Raw genomic sequence first — 23208 nt, forward strand, 5'->3', positions numbered from 1 at the left:
CCCAGATCCAACTTTTATTGCAAGTTTTTCACCTTTCGGGAGTAGAAGGAGAACACCAGCGCCTCCATTAATCATATTGGTGTCTGATGATCCATCGGTATAACAAATAACCTGTTTGGAGGATGAAAGAAGGTTGATGGTATTTAGGCCTTTTTCTTTAAGCATTTCTTTTGGTTCTTTTTTTGTACAGAGATTGGTAAGGTTTAGATTTATGGAGGTATTTGAAGGTAAAGGACTGGAAAATAGAGGTTCTTTGTTTATGTGGACATTTAGCTGATCAAGACCTATTTCTTTCCTGATAGTGTCATCATATTGTAAAGTCGATGATCTGTGAAGTCTGCAAATTTGGTTCCAATGTTCATAAGATTTTAGGGAGATATGATCACTTTGGTAGCTTCTGATATTATTTATGAATTTTATGGTGGCAAATTTTCGTCTGTCCTCCAGCAGGTCAAGCCCACATTCCTGTTGGGCTCTGATGTTGTTAGTGGATGAGACTGCACCAATGATAATCTTGGATGCTTTTGCTTGTATTTTGTCTAGTTTTTTCTTTACCGATGAGGCCGAAGGTGACCAGATAGGTGCTGCATATTCCATTATTGGCCTTATTAGTGTAGTGTAAGTAGTTTTGAGGATTTTTGGCTTTGCGTCCCAATTTGTTCCACAAAGCCTTTTCAGTATGTTTAATTTTTTTAGAGCTCTGTTGGAAGTGTTAGAGATGTGTTGTGCAAAACGTAATTCCTGATCAAGCGTAATACCAAGGTATTTTGGATTTGTGACTTTTTCAATTAGCTTGTTATTGATCATGACTTTGGGATTGTAGGAATGTCTATTTTTCCTGTCTGTACTAAATGTACTTAGTTTTGTTTTGTCTGGGTTGATTTTGAGTTTGAGTTCGTCTGACCATTTTTCTAATCCTCTCATGGATTTGTTTAGAATTTCCTCTGATTCTTTGATTTTAGCACTAGTGTACCAGATGGCTATATCATCTGCATAGCAAGTTACTTTTGTGTCTTCTGTAAGGTAGGGATGAATATTATTGACATATAGAAGGAATAGTAAGGGACTGAGTACTGAGCCCTGGGGAACACCAGCCCAGGTTCTCCGCTCTTTTGATATTGCTGCATTGATTCTGACTTTGATCTTTCTTCCTCTGATGAAATCAGCAATCCAGATTAAAGCGTTTCCTCTAATTCCAATATCATGTATTGTTTGTATTAATTTTTTGATCCAAACACGATCGAAAGCAGCAGTCATATCAAGGAATATGGCAGTTGTCTTTTTTGTTGGTTTTTCCTGAAATGAGTCTATTATTGTTTGGCAGAAATGGAATAATTGATCTGTTGTCGAATGACGAGTTCTATAAGCAGTTTGGTAGTAGTTGATTTTCTTATTTTTTGTCAGCCAGTGCATAAGCCTGGAGTGTATGATTCTTTCAGTAATTTTACAAAGTATGCTAGTTAATGCGATAGGTCTGTAACTTTGACATTCTGCAGCATTTTTGTCAGGTTTCAGGATGGGTACAATAACTGATGTTTTCCATTCTTTTGGAAGTTTGCCTGTTCGCCAAGAGGTATTGAGAATGTCCAGAAGTTGTTCTTTGGCATTTTTGCCAAGATGTTTGACCATATGACCAAAGATAAGATCATTACCAGGGGATTTATTAGGTGCAGTTTTCTCGATTGATGAATTTAGTTCACTTAGTGTAAATTCTTCGGAGAAGATGTCAATAGTTTGGTATGTTCTTGCTTGTTTTAGCATTTTACTTGTGAGTTTATTGAGGCGCTTGTCCTCTCTGTTATACTGAAGTTTGGAGTTGTTTGAATAGGTTTTTGCCAGTGTGTTTGCAATTTCTTGATCTGTAATAGCTTGTTTCCCAGCATTTATGATGAAGTTTGTTTTCTGTCGGTTCTCTTTTTTGATATTGTCTAGGATTCTAATAATGTTCCAGTGTTGGCTGTCTTTTCTTGGATCCAGGTTACTGCAAAGTTCTGCCCATTTCTCTTGTTTGCACTTCCAAATTTCCTGCTCTATTTTGTGTGTTATGTCCATTAATTTCTTTCTGTAATCATCAGTTTTATTAATTCTGAATTGTTCATTGATATTGTCTCTTTCTGTGATCATTGAATCAATATTGTGATCTTTCCAGTATGGTATCCAGGTGTTTTTCCGCTGGCCTCTTGGTATTGTTGCTTTGGCAGCTTTACTGATGTGTGAAGTAAGGATTTGTAATTTTCTGTCGAGGTTTCCAGAGACAGGTTCATCTTGACAGAGGCTCTCCAAGGTTTGAGTAAACCTTGTCCAGTCGGCTTTTCTGAAGTTCCACGTCCTTTTGGTTTGCTGTTCTTGTTCAATCTTGAAGTTTAGTGTTGTTATTATGGGTCTGTGGTCACTGATGGCATTTCCCAGAATTTTCCATTGTGCACTTGATGCAATACTATAATTAATGGCTGTGATGTCAATAGCAGATTCAGTTCCCGTAGTTTTAGAAAGATAGGTGCTCTGTCCATTGTTAATTGTTGTGAGTTCCAAATCTGTAAAGAGGTCTTCCAATTGTTGACCTTTATGGTCTAAATTGGGGGAGCCCCATGTTGGGCTTTTTGCATTTAGGTCACCAAGTATAATGGTTGCATCAGTTAGAGAATCGCTTAGCTTTTCAATGATGTCTGTATCAATATTTGTATTATCAGGATGGTAGACGTTTGTGATTGAAATAGAATGGTTTGGTAGATGTATTTCAACAGCTTGAGCTTCCGTTGAACTGTCATTATTTAAATATTGATTTAGGGTGATTTCTTTGAATTTGATTTCTGGGGTCTTCAAAAGGATAGCAAGCCCGCCACCTGTTCTTTCTTCTCTATCCTTCCTAAGAACTGTGTATCCTTTGATGTTGAAGTTCAAATTTTTATTTAGTTTTGTTTCTTGTAGACAAGCTATATGGATATTATTTTTATATAGCATGTATTTGAGTTCATCCATTTTTCTCTGAGTACCGTTGATATTGAGTTGCAAAATGTTAATATGAGTCCTCGTAGCATATTTATCATCAGGAGCCCGGACTGCAGCCCCAGATGCGTCGGCTTCCCCGGACGCAGTAGCATTGGTTGAAAACCTTTTATGACTCTTCATTAGAAAATGGGTGCCGTTGCCACGTTAGTCACCTTGAAATCGGACCATAAGAAATTTGGTCAAGAGCTTCAAGGGTCCGGGGGGGCCGCGAGGAGGTGTGGTCGGACTTCTCCCCCCCCCTTGAAGTGATAACTGCCTCATAATTAAATTAAGTGTTAGTTGACTAAGAGAGAATTAGAGAATTCTGCTTTAAGAATAATTACTGTGAGATTCTGTAACATTGAACTGTGTGGACCATCTTCAATTATTCGGATGAATATAGTATTGACAGCTGAATGTGCGATGCCTAATGTTTTATGTTTGTTATGAGTATTTGGACTATGATGATTTGCATTATCTCGTTTTTAAAGTTTTACTTAAATGTACATGTTCTATAACCCTGTATTAAATGTTTATTTTATTGGATTCAATTTGTTGTTTGCCTGATTTTTCTTCATTGCACCGCTCATAAAGTTTATCGGACCTTGCGGAAGCCTTAAATATTAATTTTAAACTCAGCCTGTAGAAAAGTGAGATTGCTAAAGTTAGTTGATGATTGATTCCCCTATATTATATAGACTAATCTGAATATAGGGTGGCGCAGGATAATATAAATTTCTCTATATTTGGATTAGTAATCAACCAACAATTAATTAAGATAATAAAAAACAGATAATTTAAATAAGAACTACGCTCTAACAAGATGGCGGATTCAGAGCCAGGATGTACAATCCAACAATATAAATTACTGTGCACAGTTTTGGTCACCAGGTTTACCAAAGGATGAAGAGATGTTGAAAAGAGTTCAGAGACAAATCCGTAAGGCAGTCAGGGTCTGGGATGTTTAGCATGAAGACAGATTATGGGAATGCAAATTTCAGTCTAGTGGATAGAGCAAAAGGGGGGTTGGACATGATCGAGACATAATTTTGTAAGGGATTATTACTGGATTAATGTGGATCAGATTTTTCATAAAATGGGTAAAAGAGGTATAAAATGGGTATAAAAGAGGCACCAGCCATGGAAGCTGTATAAGAGGATGTGAGCAATGGGGTGAGGAACAGGTTCTTTGATGGAGATTTATGGATGGTGAGAATGTAATGCATTCTAACCAAGTCACAGTAAGATGTGTGTGTGATGGAAGACTTCCCGTGATGAGTCGTTTGACCTCCATGGAAGTCTCATCGTAATAAGAATAATTAAATATCTTATTTTTCCTTATCAATTAAACTGCAGAAAAATCAGAGCACACAATTTGTCATTGTTCCCAAATAGCAATAATTAGTTAACAGAAGAAATTGTTTAAAATTGTAATGGGCAGCAGCACAAAGAACTGAAATGCCCATTTGGTACCATCCAATGGTGGATAAAGAGAAGTTTTACAAGTATTAATCTGACCTTAAAATGACAGCTGTCACTTTGCCAGATTTCTGGCAAAGTGATATAACCATATCTACTGAGATTTGAGGAATGTTTTGTTGGAGCTATTGCTGACTCCAAAAAAACAGTCTCTTTTACTTATGACTTTATGCCCCCCCCCATCTAATATTGTGTGAAGGGTGTGCAAGGCAGTCTATCCTAACTGCCAAAACAATGGTGGCAAATCAACAGATCATCCTGTCTATCCAGAATAAGCGAAGTCACAAGTACAAGGCATTCTGTATACCAGGAGATGATAGAGTTTGTCCTTAAATGAATGAACTGATGAAGGTTGCTAATTTGATACAAGTTTGAATATGGTGTGGAGCTTATAATTATTAAGCACTCTGGATATCTGGATGTCCTGAACATATGGGATAGTAACAATTTTGCTTTGATATTGGGGAGAGGGGAGATTAGAGCCACTGCTATTTATCTTCTTTAATAGTATCTTTTAATCTTTTTCCAGGTCTTCCTGTTCTTCTCTTATTCTTTGGTTTCAAACTACTTGTTTTATTATTCTATCTTCACTTCTTCTTTCTATGTGTTCAATTCATTTTATTCTTTGGGTTGCTACCCAATTGTTTACTGCTTATATGTCACACTGTTTTCTTATATCTGTATTTTTTTATTTTATCTAATCTAGTTTTATTTACTACTTTTCTTAATATATTCATTTCACCTGTGTTTAACATTTGTCTTGTTTTCCTAGTATCTGGTCTTGTTTCTGCATTATATGTCATAATAGGCCTGATTACTGCTTTATAAATTCTAGTTTTTGTCTCTACTCTAAGATGTTTATTTTTCCACATTGTTTAACAGAAACAAAATACTTAATGACTAGTTATGTATACCATGTCAATACCATGACGACAGAATAAGTCCATGAATGCCTCTTTTATCAGACATACTTGAATTGTTAAAATTTATGGTACATGCTAGTTATTTCATGCTAAAAGGAAAAATATACATGCTGGCCTGGTTGGTTGAATGGTTAATGTATCCACTCTCCAGCCAAAAGGCTGTGGGTTTGAATCCTGCTGTGGCATGGATGTTTGTGAAAGTCTGTGAAAATGCTAGTGGTGGTGATGGTGGACAGCAGATAGCATTGGTGTAGATGACGTGGTTCATTGTAGTTGGTGGATTGAGAGGTGGAGATGTTATAGAGTAGGTGCCCTCCCTCGATGAGTCTTTGGACTCCTTGGAGGTGTCACATAATAATAATAATAATAATAATAATATACAAACAACTAGATGGGAGAGCAATGCTCCCTTAGCCAAATTCTGTAGAGAATACTTAGAGAACCAAGTAGTGAACACCACTCAAAACAGTGGTTTGACTGTGCTATGTAGATGATGTGCTTGCTTTATAGCCACGTAGTTTAGACACATGAGATATGTTTTTAGTGCATTTAAACAGCTAACATCAAGAAATCTACTTTATCATAGAAAAAAAAAATCAAATAACTGTCTGTTAATATGAGACACACTAGTACACCTTTCAAATGGCTTATCCATGGGGCCAGATGGCAAACACCATCTACATAGCATAACCACACTTGTGGCTTGTATGTAGCTGTGGTACCACAGCTACATACAAGGACAAGACACTTTGGATGCTTTTGTCACCTACCTAAACAGCCAACACCCCAAAATTCACTTCACAGTAGAAAAAGAATCAAATAGCTGTTTACCATTTCTTGACACATTAGTCACCCGCCTTTCAGATGGATCACTATCTTTTTCTATTTACAGAAAGCCTACACACACACACAGGAAGATACCTACGTAAACAATCACATCATCATCCAGTCCAACAGTACGGCATTTTAAAAACACTTACACACAGAGCCAAAGCCATTTGTTCTAACAATACAGCTCTGACCACTGAACTCCAATACCTGCGCCATACGTTCTTAGCCAACGGCTACAATCCCTACAAAATAGATAAAATACTACATAGGCCCATTACTCTGCCCTCCCCTAATACACAAGAATACAACATGACCATTTCTATTCCCTATATCAGAGGTACATCGAAAAAGATAGCCAAAGTATTGTTGAAACATGGCCTTCGCACCACTTTCAAACCTCATGTCAAGCTGGCAACTCTGATCCGCTCGCCTAAGGATAAACTTCACCCTTTAGCACACCCAGGAGTGTATGCAGTTCTGTGTGACTGTGACTTGGCCTATTATGGGCAAACAGGAAGATCACTGAACATCCGCCTGGAAGAACATGAAAGATACATTCGCTACTATTACCATGGCAAGTCAGGACTGGCAGACCCCGCTTTGGACACTCTTTCACACAGGATTAGATGGAGGAAAACGAATGTGCTATTTAGGAGTCGTTATAGATCTGAAAGATTATTTTTTGAGTCAGCAATGGCTTTGAAGAATTCTCCCAACCTTAACAAATATGGTTGCATTAATTAGCCAAAAATTTGGGAGACGGTTATCCTAAGAAAAACTCCTGGATAACTGCTTTTTTTTTTTTTTTCGTTAGAGGGCACCAAAAAATAGGACTTTAGATCTTTTGTCTTTTGCAATTATATTGTTTCACTCACTCACTGTCACGTTTACAAGTGTGTTGTGCTCTGATGATGCTGAGCTGAAAATCAGCGAAATATAAGCGTTAATAAAACATCTTTGTTGATAAAAGTGTTTGTGGTGTTGTTAATACCGTGAAAAATAAGTCATGAATAACCATCAACACCTAAGCTTATCTGTTAGATTCAGGTGGTATGGTCACTTATACAAAATGTGAGAGGAAAAATTAGCAAAACAAGTGTTCTCTGCCAGGTTGGCAGGAAAAAGACCCAGAGGAAGACCAAGATATAGGTGGATTGATAAGGTAAAAAGTGCCTTAGAAAATAGAAATAGATCTGATAATGTTGGAGTCTTGACAAGTAACAGATTGATTTGGAGGAAAATTGTAGATAGGAAGTTAGTAATGATGTAAATTTTTCATGTAGTACTATCATATCCTGTACATGGCAGGAATTGATGATGATATGCTCCAATTCTCCTCTCCCCTTAATACATAAGACTATAGTTCAACATACCACCACATATATTCAGGGCACATCCGAAAAGATATCCAGAATACTTAATAAATATAATCTTCACACCATATTCAAGGACAAACTGTATCCTTAACACCTCCAGGATTAATGAAGTAGCCTGTACTTGTGACTTGTCTTGCTATGGTAGATAAGAAGATCTGTTGATTTGTTATTATCATTACAGCAAGTTGGCACTGATAGCTCATGCTTTGAAATACCCTTCACATGGGATTAGATGGGGAAAAAATTAAGAAAAAAAAAAAAATCCAAAAATAATTTTGGAACACAGCAGCTCTGAAACATTCCCCAATCCTCAAGTATGGGTTTATTGATTAGCCAAAAATCTTTGATAGTCATTTTAAGACTGTGTTAATACTTGTAAATCTTATTTTTATCCAACAATAGATGATGCCAAATAACTTTAGTGCATCATCTATTATGTTTAGTTCTTTGTATTGTTCATTACAATTTTCAACCATTCTGAGTATTAACTAAATGCTACTGTTTGCACACTGCAACTAACTATTTGTGCTCTGAATATGCTGGGTATAAACCAGCAAAATATTAGCACTAACATAATTAAATTATCTTATTTAATTATTTAAATAAATAAGATTTTTATTTATTAAATGAAATCCAAGACGAGCATCTAATCAGAAGAAGTAATCCAGTTACTAGAAACTTGTCACAGACTCACTCCAAACACTTTCTCATGGACACAATGTTTCTGCCTTATGCTTCTTCTATAGATATTTTCATGGACAATAATTATCCCTCCAATTTCCTTTAAGCAAATAAAAATACAAAAGATGCTGGTTAATGCTGTTCATCTTCAAATCTACTGAACCAAATTATTTTCCTTCCATCATTTTTTGAAGGACAAAAATTTCATCATTCTCTAGCTAGAACAGCTTTTGTCTGTTTCCCAAAGACTACAACTTCCAGCTGATCAAGAAAAGTATCAACAGGTGCCTTCTTTCTATTTAATCAGTGGCCCACATATGACACTGAAGTACTACAGCAGGGGTTCCCAACCTTTTTGTTTCCTAGAGCACATTCTAAAATACCGGTAGGGCGACGGGCACCATCTATTTTTTCAAGCAAATTTTTTGAATTCTTTTGTTAAATGAATACATACAATTTATAATCAAATGTTTTATTAGTTAAAAGTTTACATTATATAAAAATTTAAATATATATATGTAAGTTAGTGTGATCTTTGGCATTGCATTTCATTGGCCAGTGCTTCATAATTAGGAGAATATGATGATATTCCAGTTCTTAAACAATCATCAAGATGCTCATCAGTGAGTCGTGATCTATATTTTGATTTTATGATATTCATGGTTGAAAAAAATGATCCGCAAAGGCATGTGGAACCGAAAAATGATTTTATCTTGTATGCTGCTCTTTTTAAGAATGGAAACTTTTTTCTATCCACTAGATTCCAGAAGTTTCATCTGTTTTATGGGATTTTAGCGTAACGTCATTCTGAAGATCCAAAATTTCTAGCTCCAGTTCTTCAGCATTTACTTGAACAAGCTTTGCAATGCATGCAGCTATTTCCATTATATTTACTTGGCAAGTAAAAGGATTGATAAAAAAGGAGATCATTGGCTCGATGATAGTAAATTTCTGAAATCTCTTTTCAAACTGTTCTTTAAGCACTTGAAGATGTTTAACAAATGGTGACAAGTTAAATTCACTATCGCCTACCATTTTTTTCATATTTGTAAAATGAATGGGAGATCCCATCTGCAGATGTGATATCCACAAATCCATTTTTGCTTTAAATGAGTTTACAGAGCCTATCATTTTAGCAACATGTCTATCTTTAACTTGCAACTCTAAATTTAAAGAATTCAATTTTTCCATGATGTCTATGAGAAAACATAAATCCAACAGCCAGCAAAAGTCATTTAGTTCATCAAAATTTTCATTTTTGAAGTGAAGATTTTTTTTATTTCTTCAATTAAGCTTAAAAATCTTGTAAGGACTTTACCTTTACTGAGCCAACGTACTTCACTATGCAGGATGAGATTAGGTTCTTTATCTTCAATGTCTTGCAATAGAGCCTTGAAAAGTCGGTGCTGCTCGAATGGAGCTGATTATTTTTGTAACAACTTTCATAACATGTCCAAAGGGCACAAAGCTTCCTGGTGGATAACACAGTGGTAGGACATAAAGTTTGGAAATGAATGATCTTTCTTGCAGAGTGCAATAAATCCATTGATATTGCCAACCACTGCTGGTGCCCCATCAGTAGTTATCGCAGACAGCTTGAAAAGGCATATCTATCGACTTGCCATATATTCTGAATGATTTTTAGTGGAACCTGTGGCATAGTAATTCAATAATAAAGTAACACGTAAAAACCACAGTGAAATCTTTAATTAGTAAAACGACAGATATTTCATACTAAAAATAATAATACATCTTCAGTGTCTGTAACAGTAATAGGAATGGAATACAGGCAAATGTTCGGTGGATCACCTATTAAAATACAATTGTTACCGCGTGCTAGGAAATAATAGAAATAACAAATTTAATCTATTAAGATAAATGGTTTTTTACATAAGATAAAAGTCTCCCAGATCTTTGAGAGAGACATACAGTCATTTCTATTTAAATCCGGTCGGTATAAGATAGTTTCACAACTTTCTTTGAATAAGCGTTCATATTTGAATCTGCATCTATGAAGGACTGCTTTATCCCACTGGACACTATGAGTAGAGTCAATACTGTGCTGCGCTAGACCAGACTTCAGAGGTTTGTTATAATCAATATAATATTGATGTTCTTTTATTCTTTTTTCCAAAGATCTGCCAGTTTGTCCAAAATAAGAGAAATCGCATTCGCAAGGTATTTGGTAAATGCTAGCCAAAGATAGAGAAGACAGTTTAAAGAAGAAATGTCGTTGATAGGAATATATGTTGGAATCAGTTGATACTTTTTCAGAATTCTACCTATAGGTTCTGAGATTCCTGGAATGTATGGAATAGGAACTCTGCGGACTGTTGAAGAAACTGTAGGTGTTGGAACATAAGAGTCAAGTATCTGTTGGATTTGATTGGAGTTGTATTCGTTTGATTCCATTAACTTTTTAATGATGGAAAGTTCTTGTTGTAATATTATTGGGGAAGAGCAAACTTTATGTGCTCTATGAATTAGAGATTTAAGAATGCCAAATTTTTGAGACATGTGGTGCACAGACTTTTTCTGAATGTACATGCCAGTAAAAGTGAGTTTTCGAAAGACACTTGTAGATAAGGTACCAGAAGACATTCTAGTAAGGAGGATGTCCAAAAATGGTAAAGTACCAGAGTTTTCTTTTTCCATAGTGAATTGGATGCGTGGGTGAAGGTTATTTATCCGTTGTAGAAAAGTGGAAAGTTCATTTTCAGTGTGTGGCCAAACAGCAAAAACATCATCGACATAACGGTTATAACATATATTGATTATAACAAACCTCTGAAGTCTGGTCTGGGGCAGCACAGTATTGACTCTACTCATAGAGTCCAGTGGGATAAAGCAGTTCTCCTCCATAGATGCAGGTTCAAATATGAACACTTATTGAAAGAAAGTTGTGAAGCAATCTTATACTGACCGAATTTAAATAGAAACGACTATATGTCTCTCTCAAAGATCTGGGAGACTTTTATTTTATGTAAAAAACCATTTATCTTAATAGATTAAATTTGTTATTTCTATTATTTCCTAGCACGTGGTAACAATTGTATTTTAATAGGTGATCCACCGAACGTTTGCCTGTATTCCATTCCTATTACTGTTACAGACACTGAAGATGTATTATTATTTTTAGTAAGAAATATCTGTCTTTTTACTAATTAAAGATTTCACTGTAGTTTTTACCACAGTGAAAATCTTTAATTACTTTATTATTTAATTACTATGCCACAGGTTCCATTAAAAATCAGAATCATCATCCTCAATGGGAAGAGTTTACTAAACTAACAAGAAAATTAGGAAATTTATCGGTTCTACAAGGTATGCTTCGAGCACGGATTGCCTTCCTCAAAAAGTGACGTGATACTCAAGTTATTCCCACTTTCGCTAGATTTAAAGAAACAATTCTGTCTCCTGGAGCCCACTCTATTTATATACACACACGTTTTTCCTTAATTCGTAATCAACTTCATACTGCCAAAAAAGAATTAGCTTCTAATATCAATTCTATATCAGTTCTCGAAGAAGACATTTCAGCTGTTCTTAATGAAGAATTATTTGGATATTGTTCTTCGCTTATCAAAATAATCCCTATCCCGGTCTTATGAGAAATCTTCAAAATCTTATGCAAAAATACAACTCTTTATATAACAAGCAAAAGAAAAACCTTACCTCTGACAGTACGTCTACAAATAAATGGATTGTAAACATTTCCGATTGACCATTATCCACCACTGAAACTAGTGCTTTAGCAAAGGGCCATTATTTTGCTGTTATTCCTTCACGCATTCCTTATCTTGATATCTTACATAATGTAGAACGCAATTTGTCAGGACTTCCTAGCGAAGATGCCAACCAACTACGTTTTGAAGTTGCGACTTCGTTATTCAAAAGCAAATTACCTCCATGCAATTTATCAAATGCTGAAATAAAAGGTCTAACTTCTTTAAGAAAAGATAATACAATATCCATTTATAAGGCCGATAAAGGAAAAGCTATTGTAATTATGAATAAGACCGACTATGAGACAAAAGTATCCAGCCTATTAAGACAACATGACCTACCAAGAGATCACACGTAATCCTACTAATTCGCAAAATAAACAGCTAAATAAATTACTTGATGAGGTTATAAGTTGGGATCCGAACTACATGGATAAAATACGCACCTACTTTAGAAGAACTCGTCGTCTTTATGGATCCCAAAATTCCATAAAGAAGGCTGTCCTGTACGACCCATCATAAATTGCATTGACTCTCCAGCTTATCAGATTGCAAAAGTATTATCACATTCCTTAAGTGCTCTCACTGGTCATTCCAGATCCTATATAAAAAACTCAGATTTTCTTGAAAAAATCAAGGATATAAAAATTACAGATTCTGAAATATTAGTCAGTTTTGACATCATTTCTCTGTTCACCAATATCCCATTAACCAACACAGTCAATTCATTATATGAAGATTACCCTCCAGATATCGCAAGGATATTCGAATATGTCATCCACTCAGGTTATTTCAGTTGGAAAAACAAAATCTACAAACAACTTGAAGGTACTGCCATGGGTAGCCCTCTGTCTCCACCTTTGGCAAACTACTATTTGAAACAATTCGAAGATGCTATGTTCTCATCCATTCATCCTCAACCATCTCTTTGGTACCGTTACGTCGATGATGTTTTTGCTGTTTGGCCACACACTGAAGATGAACTTTCCACTTTTCTATAATGGATAAATAACCTTCACCCATGCATCCAATTCACTATGGCAAAAGAAAACTCTGGTACTTTACCATTTTTGGACATCCTCCTTACTAGAACATCTTCTGGTACCTTATCTACAAGAGGCTTTCGAAAACCCACTTTTACTGGCAGATACATTCACAAAAAGTCTGTGCACCGCATGTCTCAAAAATTTGGCATTCTTAAATCTCTAATTCATAGAGCACATAAAGTTTGCTCTTCCCCAATAATCTTACAACAAGAACTTTCCATCATTAAAAAGTTAGTGGAATCAAATGATTACAACTCCAATCAAATCCAACAGATACTTGACTCTTATGTTCCAACACCTACAGTTTCTTCAACAGTCCACAAAGTTCCTATTCCGTACATTCCAGGAATCTACCTAAATTCTTTTTCAGAATTCTACCTATAGGTAGAATTCTGAAAAAGTATCAACTGATTCCAACATATATTCCTATCAATGAAATTTCTTCTTTATTACCTTCTACAAAGGATAAACTGTCTTCTCTATCTTTCGCTGGTGTTTACTAAGTACCTTGCGAATGTCATGTCTCTTATTTTGAACAAATTGGCCGTTCTTTGGAAAAAAGAATAAAAGAACATCAATATTATACTGATTATAATAAACCTCTGAAGTCTGGTCTGGCACAGCACAGTATTGACTCTACTCATAGTGTCCAGTGGGATAAAGCAGTTCTCCTCCATAGATGCAGATTCAAATATGAACACTTATTCAAAGAAAGTTGTGAAACTATCTTACACCGACCGAATTTAAATAGAAATGACTGTATGTCTCTTTCAAAGATCTGGGAGACTTTTATCTTATGTAAAAAACCATTTATCTTAATAGATGAAATTTGTTATTTCTATTATTTCCTAGCATACAGTAACAATTGTAATTTAAAAGGTGATCCACTGAACGTTTGCCTGTATTCCATTCCTATTACTGTTACAGACACTGAAGATGTACTATTATTTTCAGTACGAAATATCTGTCTTTTTACTAATTAAAGATTTCACTGTGGTTTTTATGTGTTACTTTATTATGTATATTCTGAATGTATTATAAATATATTCACCCGTTGTTTGTCCTTTAATGGGTAATATTTTCAGTAGATCTTCTTTTACGGTGAAGTTACTAAATACCATTCTCACCATAACTGCTAACCGTGCTGTGTCTGATACATCTGTTGACTCGTCAAATTGTAAAGATAACCAGTTACATATTTCCAAGTCACTTTTTAACTGAGTTTGTATGTCCATTGAAATTATAGGTATTCTTCTTGTGACAGTGGTATTTGACAATTGTAAATCTTGTATTGCTGACATAATCTCACATTTGTTGGAAAATCCCTCAATTAAATAATCAGCACCAATCAAAGATGCTTCTTTTAATAACTCGCCATCTTGGAACGGTTTTTTCTTCTTTGCGAGCATGTGAGAAATTTTTAAAGAAGCAATGGTGGCATTTTTAGATGTTACCACATGTCTAGTGAAAACAGACTGTTGGGCAGACAGGTTCGATTTTAGTTGATTTATTTTTTTCGTTCTTATTTCAGATTTAAGCAGATAATTCGTATTAAAAGTGGCATTGTCTGGAAGTGACGTTCAACATTATGTTTTTTCGGAATTGCAAAGCTACTGTTGCACAACAAACAAACACAATTATCTTTAAAATTAACGAAACAATGTGTTTCCTCCCAGTCAGTGTTAAAATTATAGGTTCGTTGTCTTTTACTTGATTCACTCATTTTAGGATTAAAAATTGAATTACAAGACACCGTTAAAATTATGCGCATATAACTAGCAACAGATAATGAACAACTTCGAATGCATGTCTACTTTACATTGTATGCGTTTAATAGTCGTCATGTGTCACTAACGCATACGTTATATAGCATGCCATTAATTGTTGCGTGATTATTTCAAACTGGTCGATGGGCGCCATGGCGCCCGTGGGAATAGGGTTGGGAATGCCTGTACTACAGGTTGTACTACCTCTCGCTGAAAAGCTGATAATACATATAAGGAAGAACTGCCATGTGTGCACATGACATGATTATATCAAAATGTTAAAAACTTATTCCTGTAGATTTTATACACACACAAGTCTTTTCAGAAAGAAAAAAAAAATCAAGGAACTTAATCTCATTGCTTCCTTGAATTTTATACTAAAAATTAATTCCACGATTTCATTTGTTGGTAATGCACTTCCAAGACAATGCACAGTTGTCATATTAAAGCCTGAATAGTGACACACTGTTCTTCCAATAACAAAAAAAATTACCGAATGTTACTTAAACTGAATTAAAAAATAAGAAATCTGAAATAAATAAAATGGCATTTCATTCACCAGTAGGAAGTAATTCACAATGTTCTCAGTAATATAAAAATGATATAGTAAATGCAAAAAAAAAACTGAAATATAACATGATAAAAACTTACTTATGACATATGGTATCTAATGTGTGTTTAGTAAATGCACTTCCATCTTGAAATAAATTATTCAGAGCATGCAAAGCACATAACTCCTTCACCTGTCTCTCGTGATAAATGTTTTGTACCATTCCAGAATTGGCCAACTGTGCCTCTTTCTTATGCCCTTTTCCCAGCAATGACTCAACAAAATGAAAACAGGAATGATACATGTGATTAAATCAATAGGTTCACTTTGCAAACAAAACATGAAGTGCTATATAAATGGAAGAGAAATAAATATGGCATCATTATTATAGAATCTCTAAAAATTCATCTCTAGCAAATAACATGATTAAATTACAGTAATAAGTAAAATACTAAAATTACAGCAGAAAAAGTCTGTTGAACACACAAGCAGAGAAAGTTACAAATAGGTTATTCTTCTCTATATGGGTTTGATACAGCCACATCTGTTCTACAGTACTCAGATCTGGTCACCTGCATTTCTTGGAGATGTGCAAGTGTTGAAGAGAATTCAGAGACAAGTGAACAAAATGGTGACTGGTCTGAGGCATGTTCCTTATGAACTGCAAGTTAGTTACTGAGTTTGGTCGATAGTGGAAAAGAAGGAATAATATAATAGTCCCCTGAATAATTTGTTGAATAGAGATTTTATCGAATAGCTGTAGAAGAAATTTTTCAATACATGACAGGAGAGGAATGAACAAGGTGTCATTCCTGGAAGCTGTATAAGGGTATGTATGGTTGACAAGGGCATGAGAACAAGTTTTTTTTTTGCTTGGAAAACGTCATTCTTCAGGCAAAAATCTGCCTTGTAAACACTTTATTTGGGGGGGGGGGCAAAGTTGTTTGCAAAATACTGTTTTGGAAGCATTAAAGGTGACTAGGTTGTTATTGCAGTACTGAAGGAGGATACGAAGATCAGTATTTAGGTCACTGATAGCTGATAACCTTGAAGCTTGAAATGTTTCAGCACCACAAGGTTTGTCATGAAGTATGAAGAATGAAAGTGATATCGCTCTCTAGTCTTCATAAGACAGTACTCATATACTGCTTTCATACTCAGATCAATGTTTAGGGCAGTGTTTCTCAACCTGTGGTTCGCGGACCACAGGTGGTCTGCAGGCAGACTTAAATTAATTAAATAAATATGTATTTTTAATTATCCAAACAAAAATTAAAATTGAATAAGTAGGTAAAAAGTATTGAAATCAAATGGAGACTTAAAAAAACAACAACAAATAGCGTCAGAATGTTAAAAGGCGGAAGCAATAAAACTATATTGCTGTTCACTTCACCCATCATTTATTATTCATCATTCTGCCACTAAATTTTGTATTGGCAGAATGACGAATAATAAAAGAGGGGTAAAGTGAACAACAATATAGTTTTATTGCTTAAGCCTTCCCTTGCTGTTTTGTCAGATTTGAAATGAACATGTGTTATCCACATTTCAACCAATTGCTGAAGATTTCCCTCCTTCAACCAAGGCTCGGTATATCTTCAGAAGTGTTAAGTGATACTTACTTACACAAAGTGTGTCGTGAGTTAACCCCAGTATTTATATATTTTTTGGAAACATTTTTTAATAATGGAAAAGTGGCTTAGAACTAGGACTTTGAAAATAAGAGCAAATGGAACAGGTGATGCTAACCCTAACTGTGATACACGTGTTGTAATGGCAAGTAAATCTGATACTATTAAAGTAGAAGAAACAAGCAGTTCAAAGAAAAAATACAGTAGGAAATATAACAGTCATATCTGGAATTCGGGTTTATTTGGTGTGGAGAGGAAAGTGAACAGAAACCTCAATGTGTTTTGCGTTATGAAGTGTTGTCGAACGGGTGCATGAAACCTGTGAAACTCCAACATTTAGAAATTAAACATTGATGTGAAAAATAAGCAAATTGAATTTTTTCAGCGATGCTTAGGGACATTAAATCATAGGAAAGATATAGTTTCAGCCATGTGTTAGATTAATAGCAAGGCACTGGAAGCATCCTATCACTTAAGTTTGCACATAGCGAAAACAGGGAAACCTCATTGTATCAAGGAAAATTTACTACTTCCAGCTATAAAAGATGTGGTAAAAACTATGTTTGGCAAAGAGTTATTAAAAGATGTTTGATTCCTCTTTCAAATGACAGTGTCAGTCGCAGAATTAATATGACGTAGAATCTCAGGATTCTACGTCATATTAATTCTTTATTTTTAATTAAGATGCAGAATTAATCAGAAGAGTTAAGAAGCGTCCTTATTATGCGTTACAAATGGACGAGACTACTGATGTTACAGATGATGCGCAGTTAATATGCTACGTAAGATATGCACATGATAACAATATTCATGATGATATACTGTTTTGTAGAACTTTGTCATCCAAAACAGAGAAGAAATATTTCACATTCTCAATCATTACATACTACACAAAGGGATGCAGTAGGAAAAATGTATGGGCTTCCGTTTGGATGTAGCTCATATTAAATATTTGCTGTGGCAAATAATTTTCCTCCATAATAATTTTTTCAATTTCTCTACACACTCTTTGGCAGCCTTCTCATCGGCACTTGCAGATTCATCATTACATTTTCACATTATGTAGCACAAAACACTACTTAGATCTCATGAACCAACTGGAAGAAGCGTTGAATTTGCAGTCGTAATCATGCCCTGTTTTTTTCCTTCAGCATGCTGAACAGTCTTAGTGCCTTAGCAGTTATGGTCATAGTGCTAAGGAGTATGTGCTTTTGGTTCAGGTCTATCCATGATGCAAGTAGTTTTTGAAGACACATGCCAACTGCCAAGGAGGTTGCCACTGAATGCACTGTTGCCACTGCACATAGTGCATTGTTCCTAAATAGAAACCTTTTTATTTTACACTCGCTTGCGTCTTTTTTTGAAGAATTTTTGAAGTATAGTCGATAATGTTATTCCCTTATGGGATCACAGATGTATCTTCATATGGACATAACTCAAATGGATGTAAGTAGAGAGATGACTGCACACGCGTGCACACACAATCTACCAATAATTGTCCAGACATCCCTGTTATTTGAAGTTATGGAACATTCCAGGTTGTTAATAACATAAAAAAACGGTGTACAGATAGTAGGAACAGTAGTTGGTGGTATGTCCATACATGCCATTGGTACTCAATTGGAGCATCCAAAATCAACGGTTCGCAATGTAATCAACAAATTGAGATGTTCTGGCATCACTAGTGCAGGAAAACAGCCAGGGTGGCAGCTATTATGACTGACAGAGACAGAATGGTGTTAAAACAGATGGCAAGCAAAAACCAGCTACAATCTTTGGCAGCCTTCTCATTGGCACTTGCAGATTCACCATTACATTTTCACATTATGCAGCACAAAAAGCTGCTTGGATCTCATGAACCAACCGGAAGCAGCGTTGAATTCGTAGTCATAATCATGCCCTGTTTTTTCCTTCAACATGCTGAACAGACTTAGTGCCTTAGCAGTTATGGTCATAGTGCTAAGGAGTATGTGCTTTTGGTTCAGGTCTATCCATGATGCAAGTAGTTCTTCCATATCACCGATAGAACCTTGTCGTTGCTTCATCACTATCGTTGATTTAATGGAAGCAGATCTTTGCATGCCTTTATGATTTTATCCTTATTTTTCAAAATGGTCGTCACTGCAGAATGAGACCATCCGAAATCATATGCGATCACATTAACGGGCTTACCAGCTTCATGTTGCTTTATATAACTTGCAACTTCATTTCAAGATCAATTGCTTTAATTTTCTGTGATTCTTCACTAATGGCAAGCAAAAACAGATGCCAGAGTGGCAGCTAAAAATGACTGACAGGGACAGGAGGGTGTTATAAAACAGATGGCAAGCAAAAACCAGCTACAATCAACACAGACCATCTATGATAAGTTCCAGAGTGCCGGTAACATCATGGTCAGCACTAATTGTGTAGAAAAGAACTCCATTTACTGGGTTTCCACAGAAGAGCAGCAGCACACAATCTGAATATAATAACAATAACAATGAACAAGGTGGCTTGTCTGACTTGGTGCAAAGAGCATGTGAGCTGGACAATTGACCAATGGAAAACAGGAGTGATAAATCAAGGTTCACCTGTTTCCAGTTTAATGTCAGGTGTGGAGGCCGCCTGGTGAAAGCGTGTTATCACAGTGTGTTGTACCCACAGTACAGTTTGGTGGTTGAGGAGTAATGGTGTAGGTTTTTTCAACTGGTTTGGAGTGGGATCGCTGGTCGTTGTTCCATGAAGGCAACTCAGTACTTTGATATTCTGTATAATCAGGTGCTGCCTACACTGAGGTGTTTTTATGGAACAGACCCGTGTTACTATCAAGACAACAATGCCCATGCTACAAAGCTGCAGCTGTTATGGAATGGTATAGAGAGATGGTGTTAAACGACTATCCTGACCTGTGCAGAGTCCTGTTGCTGAACTCAGTGCTTCTTTGATGGAGGAATGGAAATAAATTCCACCTGATGTCTCTGCATGCTGGTGGAAAACATTCCTCATAGGGATCAGGAGGTGATCAAAGCCTGTGTGTGTGTGTTATTTTCACTTTCATTCCTAATTCAATAGGAATGAAAAAGTGATTCTTTTCAACAAGAATCACTTTTGTGGTTGATGGCCATTTTCACAAAGAAATAACTACTAAAGAAAATCACAAATGAATAGATGTTATTGTACAGAAGATGGAGTGGTTGCCATTAGACTTTATGACAAAGTGTATGAAGTCGAAAATAACATGAGATTAACATGTTTGCCACAAGCATGGTCAAACTGCCTCGTGTAGCACTTGTTCTTGGAATGGGCACGGCACAAATTGTGGTACGCATTTCCATCAAAATCAAAACCATGTAGATGGGGGGGGGGAATTCTGTTTTAGGACATATTAGAAACCAATAATTAAGAGCAATAAGAGAAATTCTGTATTTCTTCTTCTTATTATTATACCTTCCATGGAGTCAGCAGACTCATCATGTGAGGTTCATTCAAATGACAACATATCATACTGAATCTTAAAATCCCTAAAACTCCCTCCAATAACAATTATATTCCAGTGATGCATTCCATTCAGACAATTCTCCATGTAAAATATCTGCTCCTCACATCCCTCTTCACCAAACTCTTATATAACTTTCAGGGATGGCTTCTTCTCCTCTTGCCTTGTAATTTAAACTAACTAATAATAAACAGCATCTGTATATATCGGTAGCTTAGTAATGGAATGAAAATGATCTCTATAACAAAAACCATTCCTCCGCAAAAATGAATATTGTACTGCACCAACCCAAGCAAACATTCTCCCCCCCACAGACATACTACACAGTTGAAAGTCAAAGTATAGTAGAGGTTTTATTGTAGCAATAAATATGGCATGAATGTTTTTACAACAGGATGACTGTTGCAAATAGGAGTGGTCATAAGTAACATACACTTTTAAGGTAAGTCGAGGACTGAATGTACTTTCAGAAATTCCTGTAATCTGAATCTATCCAAAGCCTTCTTAAAGTCAACAACACAAACATATTGGTTTGCTATATTCTATTGCTTTTTTTCTATTATTTGCTTTATAACAAATATAGCATCAGTACATAATCTTCCCTTACAGAATCCTTGTCTCTCATTATATTCATTTACACGTGATGGCATTATCTACCATTCCATGCCACAAATTGTTTCCTTAAAAGGCAATAGGAAGAAACCTTCACACAGCCTTTTGAATAATGCATATCAACTGGGGATTCTGACCTAATGTTCAATCCTTGCCTTCTTATGATTTAGTCTTGATTCTAATTCTTTGATAATATTTGTATATATTTTTAAGGTATGCACAAAAAGCTTATCCCTCAATAGATTGTGTACAGATTTTAAATACTGGTATTGTAATATTCATTCTCCATTCATTGGGAATCTGTCTGTAAGAAAAGACAGATATGTTTAAATTTCTCATGCGTTTGGTAATTTTGAGTATGATGGCATATATATATATATATACAGGGTGTTCGGGATAAATTTGACATATTTATAATTAATTATATTTTTCCGTAAGTTACATGTATTAACACACACTTCTCTTCATTTAAAAGTTTGGACCCTTCTTCATTCATATACAAGATGTCAGAAAGGATGGATAGCTGGAACCCACCTGAATCATGGAAGAGAATAACTTGTATCATGATGATTCGTGCCCGCCATCAAAATAAGGATATTACGACTGCTGCCCAATGCTCCCTGAATACAGTAAAAACAATCAGGCATGAACTAGAGACTTGCAATGGTGACTACGAGGATGTAGCAAGAAGAAAGATCCCTAGCAGACGATCTGATTGCGTTCGTACAGCAGAATTCCTCGCAAATCTGCAGGAACAGGTGTTGAAGAACCCTGGCATTGGAATTCGGGCTTTGTTCGTGGAGTTGCTAACTGTAGTCAAGCCCTGGATAACAAGGGTAGCCAATGGTAGGCCGTATGTATGGCAGCAGGATTCGGCCCCTTGCCACACCTCTGGGAAAAGTCAAAAATGGTTGTCTGAAAATTTCTACGACTTCACCAGTCCAAATGTTTGGCCTCCAAACTCCCCAGACCTTAACCCCATGGATTATTTGGTATGGGGCGCAGTTGAAAAAGACACCAATCGCACTTCCAGTAATACAAAAGCCCAGTTAATGGATAAAATTAAAACAGTTTTTGCGGCCCTTCCCAGGGAGACTGTAGCATCAGCTTGTTCGAGGTTCCGAAGCAGAATTGAAGCTGTGATCGATGCTAATGGTGGTTATTTTGAGTAAATCTTGTTGATAGTATTGTAATTAACTCTGCCTGTAATGTTTTTTTGTCAATTCATTAAATTTAATAGATACAAAGAAGATTTTCTTTTTCCTTACGAAACTGTCAAATTTATCCCGAACACCCTGTATATATAATATTCCTCCCCCCCCCCAATTGTTCTCTTTCTATGGCGGCTATATTTATATATTCACATTTTTTTTTTTTTTTTTAAATGTTGGATAATTCTCTACACTTGTTTCTGTGCTTCGTAAAAGTCATATTCAGTTGTAACCTTCGCAGTGAGTCTTTCTTCTTCTTCATGTAGCTTCCTCAGTGAGAGGGTGCAGCACCATGTCCTTCCAGTTCTCTCTGTTGGTGGCTTTCCTTTTTGTTTCTGCATAGCCATGTGATCCTATCCATGATCTTATATCTTCAAGCCATGTCCTTCGTTTTTTGCCTCTTGATCCTTTTCCCATAATTTTTCCTTCTAAAACTGTTAATATCCTCTCAGTACATATCCTGCCAATCTCATCTTTCTCTAGATCGTTTCCTGTAAAAAAGATTGCTGTGTTCTCATTCTCTGTAGGACATCTGTATTTGTCACATGTTCTGTCCATGGGATTTTCAGAGCTCTCCTATAGCACCACATTTCAAAGGCCATTATCTGTTGCCTTACTCTCTTGAATATCCAGGTCTCACTTCCATAGTGAAAATTCCATAGTGAATAAAGAACTGCTCAGAAGTTCTGAGCAGATCTTTATTTTTCCAGAATGCATCTTTAGCTATGGCTGTTCTTATTTTTATTTCTTTATCTTGCTTTCCATCTGCAGTAAAGTAGGTGCCTAAATATTTGTATTCTGTTGTATGTTCAATTTTCATATTGTTTATGAATATTTCTGGCTCGGATCTGCTTTCTTTTGAGATTTTCATAAATTTGTTTTTTTTTGCATTAATATCTAATCCAAATTCT

General features: G+C 35.7%; 1 protein-coding gene across 1 annotated transcript in view; it reads right to left on the minus strand.

Moving 5' to 3' along the window:
* LOC150097107 (josephin-1-like) overlaps nt 1-23208 on the minus strand; it is a 116712-nt gene that overhangs the window by 61192 nt on the left and 32312 nt on the right. Inside the window, exon 2 of the mRNA XM_090406874.1 lies at nt 15467-15713. Within this exon, the coding sequence (XP_090263000.1) occupies nt 15467-15669 (203 nt within the window). The 5' untranslated portion in view covers nt 15670-15713. The remainder of the gene's footprint in view (nt 1-15466; nt 15714-23208) is intronic.

Source organism: Typopeltis vanoorti, chromosome 17, assembly GCF_054136105.1.
Source record: "Typopeltis vanoorti isolate ZY-2024b chromosome 17, IOZ_Tvanoo_1.0, whole genome shotgun sequence".
Lineage (NCBI taxonomy): Eukaryota > Metazoa > Arthropoda > Arachnida > Uropygi > Thelyphonidae > Typopeltis > Typopeltis vanoorti.